General features: G+C 38.7%; 1 protein-coding gene across 2 annotated transcripts in view; it reads left to right on the top strand.

Annotated features, from left to right (window-relative positions):
- The window catches only part of TTC27 (tetratricopeptide repeat domain 27), a 185,523-nt gene that overhangs the window by 75,093 nt on the left and 90,521 nt on the right, over window positions 1-19,909 (top strand). For both annotated transcript variants that reach the window (XM_022574121.3, XM_089922399.1), the window contains exon 10: window positions 5,804-5,917. In XM_022574121.3, the coding sequence (XP_022429829.2) occupies window positions 5,804-5,917 (114 nt within the window). The remainder of the gene's footprint in view (window positions 1-5,803; window positions 5,918-19,909) is intronic.

Raw genomic sequence — 19,909 nt, 5'->3', positions numbered from 1 at the left:
AGAATCTCTGGGGTTGGGGCCAAGGAGTCTGTGTTTTAACAATCTCTCTAGATTATTCTTATGCACTTGAAAGTTTGAGAAACACTGAATTAAGACATTTTGACATGAGGAAATACAGACTAACTAGTGGAACAGATAGAGAGTCCAAAAACAGAGCCATACATACACAATTCATCTGACTTATGTCAAATCTGGCGTTGCAGTGCAGTGGGGAAAGGGTAGGCTTTTCGATACATGCTAGTAGATGATTTATATCCATATGGAAAAAAGCTACCTTAGCCCCTATATCATACTAGATATACAAAAAATCAATTCCAAATTGAATATGCCGAAGTAGAAAGCAAAACTGTAAAGTTTTTAGAGGAAAAATACAGGAGAACATCTTTGAGACCTTAGGACGATCAAAAAGGACAATAAAGCTCTAACCATAAAACAAAAACGATAAACTGGATGACTAGTAATATTAAACACTTTAAATTTCAAAAGATACTGTTAATATTTGTAAAGCAGTTAGACCAGTGCCTTGCCAGAACAAGTATGTGTTGTGTTTTTGTCAAATAAGAAGAAGAATATGTTACCCTCTTCCAACAAAAAGACAGGGGGGCTTGTGTTCAGAAAATATAAAGAATATTACATTATCAAGAAAAAATGTTTTTAATTTATTTATTTAATTTATTTATTTTTGGCAGCATTGGGTCTTCGTTGCTGCGTGTGGGCTTTTTCTAGTTGCGGTGAGCAGGGGCTACTCTTCATTGCCGTGCACGGGCTTCTCATTGCGGTAGCTTCTCTTGATGCGGAGCATGGGCTCTAGGTGCGCGGGCTTCAGTAGTTGTGGTACCTGGCTTTCAGTAGTTGTGGCTCGCGGGCTCTAGAGCGCAGGCTCAGTAGTTGTGGCACAAGGCTTAGTTGCTCCATGGCATGTGGGATCTTCCCAGACCAGGGCTCAAACTCGTGTCCCCTGCATTGGCAAGTGGATTCTTAACCACTGTGCCACCAGGGAAGCCCAAGAAAAATTTTGACAACCCAGTAGAAAACAGCAGGCAAAGGACTTCAATAGGGACTTAAAAGAGAGGCATTAAAATGGTCATTAACATATTAAAAGGTGCACAACTTTATTAACCAGTAGAGAAATGCAAATTTGTTAGAGAAGTGAAAATTAACCATAACGGAATACTACTAAATACCCACCAGAATAGTTAAAATGTAAAAAATAGACAATATTGAGTGTTGCAGGGTTGTGAAGTAACAAGGACTCTAATGTTTCTAATAAGAGTGTAAAGTGGAAAACCTTTTAGAAGATTGGGTGTATTCCTGAAAGCTAAATACTCTGACCTAGCAATTTCACTCGTAAGTATATGTCCAACAGAAATACTTGTACATGTTCACCTAAACTGATGGCACATTCTGATAGCACATCTAGAATGTTCATAGCAGATTTGTAATAGCCCCAGATTGGAAACTACCTAAATGCCCATTAGCAGGATAATGGTTAAATAAATTGTATATTGCAGTGAAATATTATTCAGCAATAAAATGAACATTCTTCAACTATATAGAGCATTAAAGCATATATATCCTGTTTAATTTTCTTTTTCTTTACCTAATGTCTCATATTCTGACTGATTTTTACCTTGTGGGCAGCAGTGTTTTGTAAGATATATTAGACACAGCCTATCTGCAGTTACCTCCTTTTAGAAAGACTTTCCCAAGTCAGTATATCTCCCAGCCAAACAAATATAAGATAAATGCATTCTTCAGTGATATCATTATCCAGTCAGTTCCTTCTTTAAAGCTTTTCAAATGTCTGTTTTTCAGATTGCGTTTTACTTTCAGCGTTTAGTGAGAATGTTTTGCTTGAGCTTCACATAAAAGTCTCAAACTCTTGTTCTCATGCCAGCATAGAAAACAGTCTGAGTTGATAGTTTTCCGAGGAAAATATCTCCCCGCTTTGGTATGCAAACCTTTTAAAGCTAGGCTTTAACTGACAAGCCCACGGCCTGTGCTGGCCCATGTGCCATGATGTTATTGGTGTAAAGTGACCGTGTGGCTGGGGACTGTGGGGGAGGAAAGAGTTTTCCTCCACGCTCTTAGGGTTCCAGACTGGGTCTGAAAATTAAACTGACAAAGACAGATTAACAGGAAAAAGGGGCACACATTTACTTAATAGAGATTTTGTGTGACAGAGGAGCCTTCATAAGGAAATGAAGACCTGATGAAACAGTTCAACCTGAGTATTTTTGTGCGAGGTTTGATGAAGTGCGGGCAGTCGTGGAGGAGTATGATAGTTCAAAGGTAAGGGTAGTAAACTGGGAGAAATTTAGTAAGGCCTGCTTGTTGGGATTCTTCTCAGGGTCCCTTTTTCTTCAGAGATAAGGATGCACCTTTCCTCTGGGTATAGGGAAGGCACCTCTCATAGAGTTTTATGACCTGTTTCAGGAGAAAAGGGCAGTGGGAAGGTCGGAGTGATCTTCCTGCTTCAGCTGTTTTCTCAGGTTCCTTCAGCTTAAAATGCTCAGTATGCCCAGGTGCCATATTTTGGGGGTACCTGATGGTTAGGGCCATCACCTGTGCCCACTCTGGATGCTGCATTCCTGCTGAGGGTGAGAGAAAGCATTACAGGAGGAGAAATCCCGGAGGGGACCACATGTGCTTTTTAGCAGGTACTCTCAGAGGCTAGTTAAGTGTTAACCTGTTCATGCTTATTTAATCCTCACAAGTTTGTGAGAGATGGGAGTTACTACTCCTATTTTAGAGAGGAGGAAAATGAGATCCTAAGAGGTCAGGTGGCTTCCCAAGGTCACCCAGCTAATCACCTGACTTGGTGGAGCTGGGATTCTGATCAAGCTCTGGCTGACTTGGAGATTATCCCCACTGTTCTACAGAGCCATTTCCTCAGTGCTCTTCCATCCTGTCATGAGATTACCGAGACAGTCCCTTTAATAAAACGAAGAGAAAACAGGCGACCCACTGTAGGTAGTAGAATCAGTGTGCAGATTTACTTATTTCATGTCTTCTGTTTCATCATGTATATATTTATAGTGCCATATAACTGTATTCCAAGGAGATAAAAATATTTTAATTTGCAAACTTAGTTATAGAAGAATTAGGTTACTTAATAGTCATTGCATTAGAATGTAAGTTCTCTGAGGGCAGGGACCTTGTCTGTCTTGCTCACTACTTTGTCCCTGGGGCCTTGTGCACACTGCCTTGTACAGGGTAGGCGCTCTAGTGAATTAATGAATGAACACATTTCAGTAAGAATTTATTCTTCTGATTCCCCTTCGGCCTTATTTGCATATTCTTTGTTTACTCCTCTTCTTCCACTTCCCTTTAATGGAGCAGTTTCCTAAAGTTCTTTACTGAGTCCTCTTCTTACATTACTCTACCAGTGTTTCCTGGGTACTGTCATCCACTTCCTTGGAGAAAGTGTTAAGAAAACAATGTAAATGTGTTCTGCGGCTGTAAAAAAGTGAAATCTTGCCATTTGCGACAACATGGATGGATCTAGAGGGTATTATGCTAAGTGAAATAAGTCAGAAAAAGATTGCATGATCTTACTTATATGGTGAATCTAAAAAACAAAACAAGCAAATAAACAAAACAAGATGAAAACAGACTCACAGATTCAGAGAAGAAACAGGTGGTTGCCAGAAAGTGAGGTGGGGTGGGCGCAATAGGTAAAGGGGATTAAGAGTTACAAACATCCAGTTATAGAATAAAATAAATCATGGGGATATATTGATAATATACAACATGAGGAATATGGTCACTAATATTGTAATAACTTTGTATGGGAAAAGATGGTTACTGGACTTATTGTGGTGATCACTTTATAATGTATGCAAATATCAAATCATTATGTAGTACTCTTTTTTTAAATAATTTTTTAATTTTTGGCTGCATTGGGTCTTCACTGCTGTGCATGGGCTTTCTCTAGATGCGGGGAGCAGGGGCTACTCTTCCTTGCAGTGCATGAGCTTCTCATTGCAGTGGCTTCTCTTGTTATGGAGCACGGGCTCTAGGCGCGTGGGCTCAGTAGTTGTGGCTTGCAGGCTCTAGAGCGCAGGCTCAGTAGTTGTGGCGCACGGGCTTAGTTGCTCCATGGCATGTGGGGTCTTCCCAGACCAGGGCTCGAACCCGTGTCCCCTGCATTGGCAGGCAGATTCTTAACCACTGCGCCACCAGGGAAGCCCTGTAGTACTCTTGAAACTGACATAATATTATATGTCAACTATATTTCAGTTACAAAATGAAAATGGTTGAAGCTCATGCATCCCAGTGCAATTTCCAAAAAAAAAAAAAATGTTGTTTTGGGGATCAAGACCAAGTATTAGAATCAGCTTTTGCTCCTAATGAAGGTGTGACATTGAGCAAGTGATCTAACCTGTTGGTGCTTCAGTCTCCTTTTTATTGTAAGAAAGTTGGCAAAGATTTGGAGTTGAAAATTCACATACCTATAGGGGCCAGGCAGGTAATAGAAATGATGGAAGTGAGCTGGGCATGGTACAGTAAGGCGTTGCAGGTCAGGGATGGTGATATAGTTTATATATACTCCATTGAAGGACTTCTTGCTAACTTTTAATGAGAATTTGGAGTTACAAGGGAATTTGACCAAAAACAAATACTTGTATTAGCTTAGGTTACTAGTTCTTAAATTTGGCTATGCCTTAAAATTACCTGGGGAGTGTTTTAAAAAACACCGATGCCCAGATCCTGCTCTCAGAGATCTGATTTACTTTTAAAATACCAAAAGCTTCTCCTTCTAGTGCACAGCTAGGTTTTGAATGATTAATTGGACGCTAATTAACTAGGCTGTTTTTTATACCTGACTTTTAGAAATAAGCAGATAATCAAGGATGTAGTCAGCTTTCAGACAAATAAACCTTTTGCCTTTCTTCGAAGCAATCTTCACTGAAAGTTATTGTTGTGAATGATCACTCAGGGACAGCATTGGTTTCCATGTCATCAGCAAAGAGCTTAAGTTGTGTTCATTATACCAATCAGTCCCTATTGTCTCATAATACATTTTGCTCCTGTTTTCACGCACCCAAAACTTTCACTTTTCCCACTACATTTGTGGTCATATTCAGTGGTTTCTGCTGCACTCTGGGAACTAATGGTCGGTCACAGCTTTCTCCGGGGCTAGGATTCAGTGTGTGCATATTCAGAGTTCTCTTATGAGCCAGTCTTTCTTAAGATGCCCTCTCTAGGATAGCATTTTAACTAACATTAGAGACTCCCTACCCTAACCAAGACTAGAAACCATTCTCAAAAATTTTAGAGTGGTTTTCTTAAAGTTTGATTTGCATTTGCATCAGTGGATTAGGATATTTAAGTGAAAGTTACCAGATTTCTAATTATTTGTTTTTGTTTGTGAGTTTGGATGATTTTTAAAAATTTATTTCAAATTTGAGAAAGATGGCATTTATTTTATGTAGTTTATTTTCTCACATTTTTAAATAACTCGTGAGATAAAAAGATTTATTAATTTATGGTATGATACATTCTGCTTACCTTTTTGATTATATGGAAATACTCTGATTCATTCCTTAAGGAATTTATTCAGTAGAACAGGTCAACTAGGTTAAGTAATGACTCTGCTCAGATGAACACATTCTTCATAAAAAATATTCTTCATAAAAAATATAAAGCACATGTTGTCTTTTATTATTTTTCGCTGAGGTGATTTTCACATCTGCACTCAGCAGTACCTGATATATTCATTTTGTTATATTCAGAGTGGAATTATCCAGCTTATCCATTCCTTCTGTGGTCTTTTTTTTCCTTTCTTTCTTCCCCTCAGTGTTTGCTTTCACAACCCAAGTTCTGGGCCATTCAGACATCAGCTTTGATCCTCCGGACAAAACTTGAGAGAGGAAGCACACGCCGAGTGGAACGGGCAATGAGGCAGACACAGGTAAGAATTAATGTGGCAGTTTTTGTTATTCTTCCAGCTCTTTATTATTATCAATAACCGTACATGTTTGTTGTGAGTATAAAATCATTTTCCTCTAACACATTTTATTATTGAAGAGTGTTGTTTTAGAGTTTGCTTGGCTCCAAAGCCCAACTCTGTCACTTAGCTCTGTGACTGTAGTATTTAACCTTTCTAAAGGAAAGCTGTTCCGCTACTCAACATTTCTGACGCCAAGTTTGTGGGTCTTTCACACCAAGCATTTCATCATTTCCCTGTGGACATCAACTGGGTGTCCTACAATTTAATTCAATTCTGACCCTCCCTGGAATTAGTGCAGACCCCATATGTTAAGGGCTAAGTTCCAAAAGACTGCCTCCCACTTCAGATTCCAATCTCAAGTCTTCTACTTCTGACTGACTGGCTATAAATCAGGGGTCCTCATGCCTCCTCCTCACCTCAGGTTTGATAATTTGCTAGAACTGGCTCACAGAACTAGGGGAAACACTTAATTACATTTACTGGTTTATTATAAAGGATGTTATAAAGGATTCAAATGAATGGCCAGATGAAGAGGTATATAGGGCAAGGATCCTGAGCAAAGGAGCTTCTCTGTCTTTGTGGAGTTTGGGGTGCACTCCCCCTCCCAGAACGTCGGTGCGTTTTCCAACGTGGGTGCTCTCTGAACCCATTTGTTTTGGGGGGTTTTATGGAGTATCTATTATGTGGGCATGATTGATTAAATCAGTGACCATTGGTGATTACCTCAATCCCCAGCCCTTTTTCCCTCCCCGGACCTTGGGGTGGGGCTGGAAGTTTCAACCCCCTAGTCACATGGTTGGTTCCTCTGACAACCGGCCCCCATCCTCCAAGAGTCACCTCATTGCCATAAGCTCAGGTGTGGTGAAAGGGACTTACTATGGATAAAAAAGACACTCTTCTAACCCTACAACTCAGGAAGTTACAAGAGTTTTAGAAGCTCTGTGCTGGGAACCAGAGCTTATATATTTCTTATTATATCACAGCATCACATCCCTAAGTTTCATTACCTATATAATAGGGTAGTAATAATTGTACTTATAGCATAGGTTTGTGGTGAGTGGTAAAGAGATAATACAAGAGTTAGTGGAAAAGGTATGCAGTTTCACAGACATAGATTGTATGAGGAAACAAAATTCAGCCTAATGCAAAAATATTCACTGGTGAACTGGAATGAATAGTCTCTATTCCAAAGTGTTTTTTTTTTAAACTACTGAAGAATACTTTATTAATTTCTTTGTTTAAAAATATTTCTGATAGACACCTCACTAGGCTTAGAGCACTCTATTGATGCTGCTGGAAATATAGTACCAAGTTATTCCTTAGGTTCTGTACCTTTCCCAGCTTTCCAGTTTGAAACCTGCATGACTCTCTGAATTGTGCAGATGATGCTTTTAGATATCAAATAAACAGGATGTGCTTTGCTTGGGGAAAATGGATTTGAAGAAAGAGCCAAATCACCATGCTTTGGCCCTTTGCCCCGTCTTGGCCTTACTATATCTGGGGTCTCTTCATCTTGCCATGCAAATGCTGTGTGATGAAGAGAGTGGTATACCTTTCTACCTATACAGCAGAATGAGGGAGTTGTTATTCCTGCCTCTGTGGGAAAAATCAGAGAAAGTCTTTTCACTCCCCAACCCAGAAAATTTGGAAATTAGTCAGATCATGGAACAAGATGAATTAGACAAAATTTGTCTAATTTTCTGTCACTTGTTGAGCCATTTACTTCATAATCTGAACTTTTGCCAATTCCTCTGATTCAGAGTTTGATATTACTAATTCTTGAAGTTATTGCATCCCTGAAGAATAAGATGAAAATGATTTTAAAAATACATGTATACATAAAACAATGTTTTAAAAAAATTCTCTTTTAGTTTCTGTGGAAATCTGTTCCCTTGCTCAGCTGTACAAAGTGGTAAAATGATAAAGTGTTAAAGCAGAAAGAAAAATAAGCTAGAAGGAACTCTCAGGGAAAAGCTTAATCTTGTCACATGATAAGTTGAAGAAATGCAGGTATGATGAGGTCAGGTGACTTGCCCCAGTTTGTCTGGCGAGTTAATGACAGGGTCTGGACTTTAACTTACACAGTAGCAGGCAGTTACATTGAAGAATGCAGACCAGCTTTTTGGTGGGGCTAATGGCAGACTCCGGGAGGGCTCACTCCAAGGAGTACTTCCCAGTACTTCTGCTGTCAGTGTCCTTGTCCCCGCAAGTAAACCACAGCCACCCACCACCTCTGCAGGAGACCCTTCAACACTAGCAGCCATGTGGCTGACAGGGTCATGGCGCTCCAGCCGAGTGTCAGGCCTGTGCCTCTGAGGTAGGAGAGCTGAGTTCAGAAAATTGGTCCACCAGAGACCTCCCGGCTCCACGTAATGTCAAACGGCGAAAGCTCTCCCAGATATCTCCATCTCAACGCTAAGACCCAACTCAGCTCAACGACCAGCAACCTAGAGTGCTGGACACCCTACACCAAACAACTAGCAAGACAGGAACACAGCCCCTCCCATTAGCAGAAAGGCTGCCTAAAATCATAATAAAGTCACAGACACCCCAAAACAAACCACCTGACACAGTCCTGCCCACCAGAAAGACAAGATCCAGCCTCAACCACCAGAACACAGGCACAAGTCCCCTCCACCAGGAAGCCTACACAACCCACTGAACCAACCTTAGCCACTGAGGGCAGACACCAAAAACAACGGGAACTACGAACATGCAGCCTGCGAAAAGGAGACCCCAAACACAGTAAGTTAAGCAAAATGAGAAGACAGAGAAACACATAGCAGTTGAAGGAGCAAGTTAAAAACCCACCAGACCAAACAAATGAAGAGGAAATAGGCAGTCTGCCTGACAAAGAATTCAGAACAATGATAGTAAAGATGATTCAAAATCTTGGAAATAGAATGAAGAAAATACAAGAAACATTTAACACGGAACAATAAGAACTAAAGCACAAACAAACAATGATGAACAACACAATAAATGAAATTTAAAATTCTCTAGAAGGAATCAATAGCAGAATGACAGAGGCAGAAGAATGGATATGTGACCTGGAGGATAAATAGTGGAAATAACTACCATAGAGCAGAATAAAGAAAAAGGAATGAAAAGAATTGAGGATGGTCTCAGAGACCTCTGGGACTACATTAAACATACCAACATTCAAATTATCGGGGTCCCAGAAGAAGAGAAAAAGAAAGGGACTGAGGAAATATTTGAAGAGATTATAGTTGAAAGCTTTCCTAATATGGGAAAGAAAATAGTTGATCAAGTCCAGGAAGCGCAGAGAGTCCCATACAGGATAAATCCAAGGAGAAACACGCCAAGACACATATTAATCAAACTATCAAAAATTAAATACAAACAAAAAATATTAAAAGCAGCAAGGGAAAACCAACAAATAACATACAAGGGAATCCCCATAAGGTTAACAGCAGGTCTTTCAGCAGAAACTCTGCAAGCCAGAAGGCAGTGGCCAGACATATTTAAAGTGATGAAAGGGAAAAACCTACAACCAAGATTACTCTACCCAGCAAGGATCTCATTGAGATTTGACAGAGAAATTAAAACATTTACGGACAAGCAAAAGCTAAGAGATATTAGCACCACCAAACCAGCTTTACAGCAAATGCTAAAGGAACTTCTCTAGGCAGGAATCACAAGAGAAGGAAAAGACCTGCAATAACAAACCCAAAACAATTAAGAAAATGGTTAATAGGAACATACATATTGATAATTACCTTAAATGTAAATGGATTAAATGCTCCAACCAAAAAACAGACTGGCAGAATGGATACAAAAACAAGACCTGGGGCTTCCCTGGTGGCGCAGTGGTTGAGGGTCCGCCTGCCGATGCAGGAGATACGGGTTCGTGCCCCAGTTTGGGAAGATCCCACATGCCGTGGAGCGGCTAGCCCATGAGCCATGGCTGCTGAGCCTGCGTGTCTGGAGCCTGTGCTCCGCAACAGGAAAGGCCACAACAGTGAGATGCCCGTGTACCGCAAAACAAACAAACAAACAAAACCAAAACCCAACAAGACCTGTATATATGCTGTCTACAAAAGACCCACCTCAGACCTACAGACACATACAGACTGAAAGTGAGGGGATGGAAAGAGATATTCCATGCAATGGAAATCAAAAGAAAGCTGGAGTTGCAATTCACATATCACACAAAGTAGACTTTAAAACAAAGACTACTACAAGACACAAAGAAGGACACTACATAATGATCAGGGGATCAATCCAAGAAGAAGATATAAGAATTGTAAATATTTATGCACCCAACAGAGGAACACCTCAATACGTAAGGCAAATGCTAACAGCCATAAAAGGGGAATCGACAGTAACACAATCATAGTAGGGGACTTTAACAGCCCACTTTCACCAATGGACAGTTCATCCAAAATGACAATAAATAAGGAAACACAAGCTTTATTTTTTAAATTTTTAATTTTTTTATAATTTTTATTTTTTTGGCCATGCTGTGTACATGTTGGATCTTAGTTCCCTAGTCAGAGATCAAACCTGCACCCCCTGCATTGGAAGCAGAGTTTTAACCACTGGACCACCAGGGAAGTCCCTGAAACACAAGCTTTAAATGATACATTAAACAAGATGGACTTAATTGATATTTATAGCACATTCCATCCAAAAACAAAGGAATACACTTTCTTCTCAAGTGGTCATCGAACATTCTCCAGGATAGATCATATCTTCGGTCACAAATCAAGCCCTGGTAAATTTAAGAAAATTGAAATTGTATCAGGTATCTTTTTTGACCACAATGCTATGAGACTACATATCAATTACACGAAGAAGTCTGTAAAAAATACAAGAACATGGAGGGTACACAATACACTACTTAATAACCAAGAGAAAACTGAAGAAAACAAAGGGGAAATCAAAAAATACCTAGAAACAAATGACAATGAAAGCACAATGCCACAAAAACCTATGGGATGCAGCAAAAGCAGTTGTAAGAGGGAAGTTTGTAGCAATGCAAGCCTACCTCCAGAAACATCTCAAATAAACAACTTAAGCTTACACTTAAAGCAATTAGAGAAGGAAGAACAAAAAAACCCCAAAGTTAGCAGAAGGAAAGAAATTATAAAGATCAGATCAGAAATAAATGAAAAAGAAATGAAGGAAACAATAGCAAAGATCAGTAAAACTAAAAGCTGGTTGGTTCTTTGAGAAGATAAAAAAATTGATAAACCATTAGCCAGAATGATCAGGAAACAAAGGGAGAAGACACAAATGAACAGAATTAGAAATGAAAACAGAGACATAACAACTGATACTGCAGAAATACAAAGGATCATGAGAGATTACTACAAGTAACTCTATGCCAATAACATGGACAACGTGGAAGAAATGGACAAATTCTTAGAAGAGCACAACCTTCTGAGACAGAACCAGTAAGAAATAGAAAATACAAACGGACCAATCAAAAGCACTGAAATTGAGACTGTGATTAAAAATCTTCCAACAAACAAAAGCCCAGGACCAGATGGCTTCACAGGCGAATTCTGTCAAACATTTAGAGAAGATCTAACACCTATCGTTCTCAAACACTTCCAAAATATAGCAGAGGGAGGAACACTCCCAAAGTCATTCTATGAGGCCACCATCACCCTGATACCAAAACCGGACAAAGATGTCACAAAGAAAGAAAACTGCAGGCCAGTATCGCTGATGAATATAGATGCAAAAACCCTCAACAAAATACTAGCAAACAGAATCCAACAGCACATTAAAAGGATCATACACCATGATCAACTGGGGTTTATCCCAGGAACGCAAGGATTCTTCAGTATATGCAAATCAACCAATGTGATACATCATACTAACAAATTGAAGAATAAAAACCATATGATCATCTCAATAGATGGAGAAAAAGCTTTCGACAAAATTCAACACCCATTTATGATAAAAAACCCTCCAGAAAGTAGACCTAGAGGGAACTTAACACAATAAAGGCCATATATGACAAACCCACAGCCAACATCGTCCTCAATGGTGCAAAACTGAAACCATTTCTATTAAGATCAGGAAGAGACTAGGGTGCCCACTCTCACCACTGTTGTTCAACATAGTGTTGGAAGTTTTAGCCACAGCAATCAGAGAAGAAAAAGAAATAAAAGGAATCCAAGTCGGAAAAGAAGAAGTAAAGCTATCACCGTTTGCCTATGATGTGATACTATACATAGAGAATCCTAAAGATACTACCAGAAAACTACTAGAGCTAATCAATGAATTTTGTTAAGTAGCAGGATAAAAAATTAAAGCACAGAAGTCTCTTGCATTCCTATACACTAATGATGAAAAATCTGAAAGAGAAATTAAGAAAACACTCCCATTTACCATTGCAACAAAAATAATAAAATACCTAGGAATAAACCTACCCAAGGAGACAAATGACCTGCATGCAGAAAACTGTATGACATGGATGAAAGAAATTAAAGATGATACCAACAGATGGAGACGTATACCATGTTCTTGGATTGGAAGAATCAACATTATGAAAATGACTCTACTACCCAAAGCAATCTACAGATTCAGTGCAATCCCTATCAAAAAATACCACTGGCTTTTTTCACAGAACTAGAAAAAAAATTGCACAGTTTGTATGGAAACACAAAAGACCCCGAATAGCCAAAGCAGTCTTGAGAAAGAAAAATGGAGCTGGAGGAATCAGGCTCCCTGACTTCAGACTATACTACAAAGCTACAGTAATCAAGACAGTATGGTACTGGCACAAAAACAGAAGTATACATCAATTGAACAGGATATAAATCCCAGAGATAAACCCATGCACATATGGCCGCCTTATTTTTGATAAAGCAGGCAAGAATATACAATGGAGAAAAGACAGCCTCTTCAATAAGTGATGCTGGGAACACTGGACAGCTACCTGTAAAAGAATGAAATTTGACACTCCTTAACACTATACACAAAAATAAACTCCAAATGGATCAAAGAGCTAAATGTAAGGGCAGACACTATAAAACTCTTAGAGGAAAACATAGGCAGAACCCTCTATGATATAAATCACAGCAAGATCCTTTTTTGACCCCACCTCTTAGAGAAATGGAAATATAAACAAATGGGACTTAAACTTAAAAGCTTTTGCACAGCAAAGGAAACCATAAACAAGAGGAAAAGACAACCCTCAGAATGGGAGAAAATATTTGCAAACGAATCAACTGACAAAGGATTAATCTCTATAATTTACAAGCTGCTCATGCAGGTCAGTATCAATAAAACAAACAACCCAATTGAAAAATGGGCAGAAGACGTACGTAGACATTTCTCCAAAGAATATAAACAGATTGCCAACAAACACATGAAGGAGAATGCTCAACATCACTAATCGTTAGAGAAATGCAAATCAAAACTACAATGAGATATAATCTCACACTGGTCAGAATGGCTATCATCAAAAAATTTACAAACAGTCAATGCTGAAGAGGGTGTGGAGAAAAGGGAACCCTCTTGCACTGTTGGTGGGTATGTAAATAAATACAGCTAATATGGAGAACAGTGTGGAGATTTCTTAAAAAACTAAAAATAGAACTACCGTACAACCCAGCAATCCCACTACTGGGCATATACCCTGAGAAAACCATAATTCAAAAAGTGTCATGTACCACAGTGTTCATTGTAGCTGTATTTATGGTAGCCAGGACATGGAAGCAGCCTAAGTGTCCATCAACAGGTGAATGGATAAAGAAGATGTGGCACATATATGCAATGGAATGTTACTCAGCCACAAAAAGGAAGGAAATTGAGTTATTTGGAGTTTGGTGGATGGACCTAGAGTCTGTCATACAGAGTGAAGTAAGTCAGAAAGAAGAAAACAAATACCGTATGCTAACACATATAAATGGAATCTAAATGAAAAAAAGAAAAGGTTATGAAGAACCAAGGGGCAGGACAGGAATAAAGTTGCAGACTTACTAGAGAATGGACTTGAGGACACGGGGAGGGGGAAGGGTGAGCTGGGACAAAGTGGGTGAGTGGCATGGACTTTTATATACTACTGAATGTAAGATAGCTAGCTAGTGGGAAGCAGCTGCATAGCACAGGGAGATCAGCTCAGTGCTTTGTGACCACCTAGAGGGGTGGGATAGGGAGGTTGGGAGGGAGATGCAAGAGGGAGGAGATATGGGGTTATATGTATGTGTATAGCTGATTCAGTTTGTTATAGAGCAGAAACTAAAGCACCATTGTGAAGCAATTATACTCCAGTAAAGATGTTAAAAAAAAAAAAAAGGATGTAATGGCAGGTCCTAAAGGTGGCGGATTTGGAAGAGATGTCTAAGTGAGATGTGCCAAACTTAGAAGGGACTGTTGTGTCACACCTAATGGTAAATAAATCAGTATTATAAGATCCACAGAGGAAGAAGGAACTCCAAGTTGAGGACAGTTCATTAAAAGCACCGTATCTGGGCTTCCCTGGTAGCGCAGTGGTTGAGAGTCCGCCTGCCGATGCAGGGAACACGAGTTTGTGCCCCCGTCCGGGAAGATCCCACATGCCGCGGAGCAGCTGGGCCCGTGAGCCATGGCCACTGAGCCTGCGAGTCCGGAGCCTGTGCTCTGCAACGGGAGAGGCCACAACAGTGAGAGGCCCACGTACCGCAAGAAAAAAGAAAAAAAAAAAAAGCACCCTATCTAATGGAAATTATTCTAGGCTAGAGTTCTTTAATTATTGTATCTTCAGGACTATGATGATGGTGGTAATGATGAACAAAATAATGTTTATGGAAATACTGGTTATTTTAGAATTCAGAAGTAGCTTGAATTAAAATATTATATTCTCCAGTATTTATTTATACCCTGCTTTTTACCCGTGGGGTACAAAATACCTATCTATCTATCATGATTCTGCTTCTACCCCACCCCACCATGCCATGTCTGATCCAAGTCCAAATAATCGATATCTTCTGTATCATAAGATCACATCTTTTTCTTCTTTCCTTTAGTATGATGAAAGCAATGTATTATACATATCCAAATTTGAAGGAAATTAATTGAAACCACATACATTCAAGGGAACCGTCTTACTTATGTTCAATCCAAAGAAACTTGGGCAAACCAAATGTCATCGTCTAATAACGTTCATATTAGTGTTAGATAAACTCAGTTCAGTCATTGAGGGTTAATGTTAGGTTACTTTATGTTCATTATTAAGTAATTTTGCTGATGAATTTTAATTACCCAGTTATGTTTTAAATCTTTTAATTTAAATTGTGAAGATCTGTCCCTGTCGAGCTAGTTTTGCCTCTGAAGATGTTTGTATGGCAAGAGTCTTTTCCTTCACCCTTGAATTTCTGGGAGGACATTGCATTGAATTGGGAATTTGAGATTGCAGCAGTTTTCTGTCACTGGAAACTGTTCATACTGCCATTTGACTTTCTTAACTGTGGGAGCTAATTGACATTTCACAATTTTTAAATGAGTATTTTTAGAACAGTTTTTTTTTCTTTTTTAACATCTTTATTGGAGTATAATTGCTTTACAATGGTGTGTTAGTTTCTGCTTTGTAACAAAGTGAATCAGCTATACATATACATATATCCCCATATCTCTTCCCTCTTGCATCTCCTTCCCACTCTCCCTATCCCACCCCTTTAGGCAGTCACAAAACAGTGAGGTGATCTCCCTGTGCTATGTAGCTGCTTCCCACTAGCTATCTATTTTACATTTGGTAGTATATATAAGTCCATGACACTCTCTCACTTTGTCCCAGCGCACCCTTTCCCCCTCCCCGTGTCCTCAAGTCCATTCTCTTCGTCAGCGTCTTTATTCCTGTCCTGCCCCTAGGTTCTTCATAACCATTTTTTTTTTTAGATTCCATATATATGTGTTAGCATATGGTATTTGTTTTTCTCTTTCTGACTTACTTCACCCTGTATGACAGACTCTAGGTCCATCCACCTCACTACAGATAACTCAATTTTGTTTCTTTTTATGGCTGAGTAATATTCCATTGTATATATGTGCCACATCTTCTTTATCCATTCATTTGTTGATGGACACTTAGGTTGCTTCCATGTTCTGGCTATTGTAAATAGAGCTGCAGTGAACATTGTGGTACATGACTTATTTGAATTATGGCTTTCTCAGGGTATACGCCCAGTAGTGGGATTGCTGGCTCATATGGTAGTTCTATTTTTAGTTTTTTAAGGAACCTCCATACTGTTCTCCATAGTGGCTGTATCAATTTATATTCCCACCTACAGTGCAAGAGGGTTTCCTTTTCTCCACACCCTCTCCAGCATTTGTTGTTTCTAGATTTTTTGATGATGCCCATTCCAACTGGTGTGAGGTGGTACCTCATTGTAGTTTTGATTTGCATTTCTCTAATAATTAGTGATGTTGAGAAGCTTTTCATGTGCTTCTTGACCATCTGTATGTCTTCTTTGGAGAAATGTCTATTTAGGTCTTCTGCCCATTTTTGGATTGGGTTGTTGTTTCTTTATTATTGAGCTTCATGAGCTGTTTATATATTTTGGAGATTAATCCTTTGTCCGTAGATTCGTTTGCAAATATTTTCTCCCATTCTGAGGGTTGTCTTTTCGTCCTGTTTATCGTTTCCTTTGATGTGCAAAAGCTTTGTATTTGCATTAGGTCCCATTGTTTATTTTTTTTAAATTTCCGTTACTGTAGGAGGTGGATTAAAAAAGATCTTGCTGTGATTTATGTCAAAGAGTGTTGTTCCTATGTTTTCCTCTGAGAGTTTTATGGTGTCTAGTCTTACATTTAGGTCTCTAATCCATTTTGAGTTTATTTTTGTGTAAGGTGTTAGGGAGTGTTCTAATTGCATTCTTTTACATGTAGCTGTCCAGTTTTCCCAGCACCGCTTATTGAAGAGGCTGTCTTTTCTCCATTGTGTATTCTTGCCTCTTTTGTCATAGATTAGTTGACCATACTTGTGTGGGTTTATCTCTGGGCTTTCTATCTTGTTCCATTGATCTATGTTTCTTTTTTTGTGCCAGTACCATATTGTCTTGATTACTGTAGCCTTGTAATATAGTCTGTAGTCAGGGAGTCTGATTCCTCCTGCTCTGTTTTTTTCCGTCAAGACTGCTTTGGCTATTCAGGGTCTTTTGTGTCTCCATACAAATTTTAAGATTTTTTGTTCTCGTTCTGTAAAAAATGCCATTGGTAATTTGATAGGGATTGCATTGAATCTGTAGATTGCTTTGGGTAGTATACTCATTTTCACAATATTGATTCTTCCAGTCCAAGAACATGGTATATCTCTCCATCTGTTGGTATCATCTTTAATGTATTTTATCAGTGTCTTATAGTTTTCTGCACACAGGTGTTTTGTCTCCCTAGGTAGGTTTATTCCTAGGTTTTTTGTTTTTGTTTTTGTTTTTGCAGTACGCAGGCCTCTCACTGTTGTGGCCTCTCCCGTTGCGGAGCACAGGCTCCAGATGCACAGGCTCAGCGGCCATGGCTTACGGGCCCAGTCGCTCCGCAGCATGTGGGATCTTCCTGGACGGGGCCATGAACCCGTGTCCCCTGCATCGGCAGGCGGACTCTCAACCACTGCACCACCAGGGAAGCCTTATTCCTAGGTATTTTATTCTTTTTGTTGCATTGGTAAATGGGAGAGTTTCCTTAATTTCTCTTTCAGATTTTTAATCATTAGTGTATAGGAATGCAAGAGATTTCTGTGCATTAATTTTGTATTCTGCAAGTTTATCATATTCATTGATTAGCTCTAGTAGTTTTCTGGTGGCATCTTTAGGATTCTCTATGTATAGTATCATGGCATCTGCAGACAGTGACAGTTTTATTTCTTCTTTTACAATTTGTATTACTTTTATTTCCTTTTCTTCTCTGATTGCTGTGGCTAGGACTTCCAAAACTATCTTGAATAGTAGTGGCGAGAGTGGACATCCTTGTCTTTTTCCTGATCTTAGAGGAAATGCTTTCAGTCTTTCACCATTGAGAATGATGTTGGCTGTGGGTTTGTTGTATATGGCCTTTATTATGTTGAGGTTGGTTCCCTCTAGGCCTATTTTCTGGAGGGTTTTTACCATAAATAGGTGTTGAAATTTGTCAAAAGCTTTTTATGCATCTATTGAGATGATCATATAGTTTTTATTCTTCAATATGTTCATATGGTGTATCACATTGAGTTGCATATATTGAAGAATCCTTACATCCTTGAGATAAACCCCACTTGATCATATTGTATGATCCTTTTAATGTAGTGTTTGCTAGTATTTTGTTGAGGATTTTTGGATTTATAATCATCAGTAATATTAGTCTGTAATTTTTTTTGTAGTATCTTTGCCTGGTTTTGGTATCAGGGTGATGGTGGCCTCATAGAATGAGTTTGGGAATGTTCCTTCCTCTGCAATTTTTTGGAAGAGTTTGAGAAGGATAGGTCTTAGCTCTTCTGTAAATGTTTCATAGAATTCACCTGTGATGCCATCTGGTCCTGTACTTTTATTTGTTGGAAGATCTTTAATCACAGTTTCAATTTCATTACTTGTGATTGGTCTGTTCATATTTTCTATTTCTTCCTGGTTCAGTCTTGGGAGGTTATACCTTTCTAAGAATTTGTCCATTTCTTCCAGGTTGTCCATTTTATTGGCATAGAGTTGCTTGTAGTAATCTCTTAGGATGCTTTGTATTTCTGCAGTGTCTGTTGTAACTTCTCCTTTTCATTTGTAATTTTATTGATTTGAGTCCTCTCCCTCTTTCTCTTGATGAGTCTGGCTAATGGTTTATCAATTTTGTTTGTCTTCTCAAAGAACCAGCTTTTAGTTTTATTGATCTTTGCTATTGTTTTCTTGATTCTATTTCATTTACTTCTTCTCTGATCTTTATAATTTCTTTTCTTCTGCTAACTTTGGGTTTTGTTTGTTCTTCTTTCTCTAGTTCCTTTAGGTGTAACGTTAGATTGTTTTTTTGAGATTTTTCTTGTTTCTTGAGGTAGACTTGTATAGCTATAAACTTCCCTTTTAGAACTGCTTTTGCTGCATCCCATAGGTTTTGGGTGATCGTGTTTTCATTGTCATTTGTTTCTAGGTATTTTTGATTTCCTCTTTGATTTCTTCAGTGATCACTTGGTTATTCAGTAACATATTGTTTAGCCTCCATGTGTTTGTGTTTTTTTCGTTTCTTTCCCTGTAATTGTTTTCTAATCTCATAGTGTTGTGTTCAGAAAAGATGGTTGATATGATTTCAGTTTTCTTCAATGTACTGAGGCTTGATTTGTGACCCAAGATGTGATCTCTCCTGGAGAATGTTCCGTGCGCACTTGAGAAGAAAGTGTAATCTGTTGTTTTTGGATGGAATGTCCTATAAATATCAATTAAATCTATCTGGTCTATTGTGTCATTTAAAGCTTCTGTTTCCGTTTTAATTTTCTGTTTGGGTCATCTGTGCATTGGTGTAAGTGAGGTGTTAAAGTCCCCCACTGTTATTGTGTCACTGTCCATTTCCTGTTTTATTGCTGTTAGCAGTTTCCTTATGTATTGAGGTGCTGCTTTGTTAGGTGCATATATATTTATAATTGTTATATCTTCTTGAATGGATCCCTTGATCATTATGTAGTGTCCTTCCTTGTCTCTTGTAACATTATTTTAAAGTCTGTTTTATCTGATATAAGTATTGCCACTCCAGCTTTCTTTTGATTTCCGTTTGCATGGAATATCTTTTTCCATCCCCTCACTTTCAGTCTGTATGTGTCCTTAGGTCTGAAGTGGGTCTCTTGTAGACAGCATATATATGGGTCTTATTTTTGTATCCATTCAGCAAGCATGTGTCTTTTGGTTGGAGCATTTAATCCATTCACTTTTAAGGTAGCTATCAAAATTTGTGTTCATATTACCATTTTCTTAAACGTTTTGGGTTTGTTTTTGTAAGTCCTTTTCTTCTCTATGTTTAATTTTTAATTACCTACTTATTAGCAGGAATAATTGA

This window comes from Delphinapterus leucas, chromosome 13 (genome assembly GCF_059928025.1).
Source record: "Delphinapterus leucas isolate spDelLeu-1000000601 "Yukka" chromosome 13, BTC_Dleu_Yukka2, whole genome shotgun sequence".
NCBI lineage: Eukaryota > Metazoa > Chordata > Mammalia > Artiodactyla > Monodontidae > Delphinapterus > Delphinapterus leucas.
Note: the sequence above shows the minus strand (reverse complement) of the source record. Positions and strands in the feature narration are given on the sequence as shown.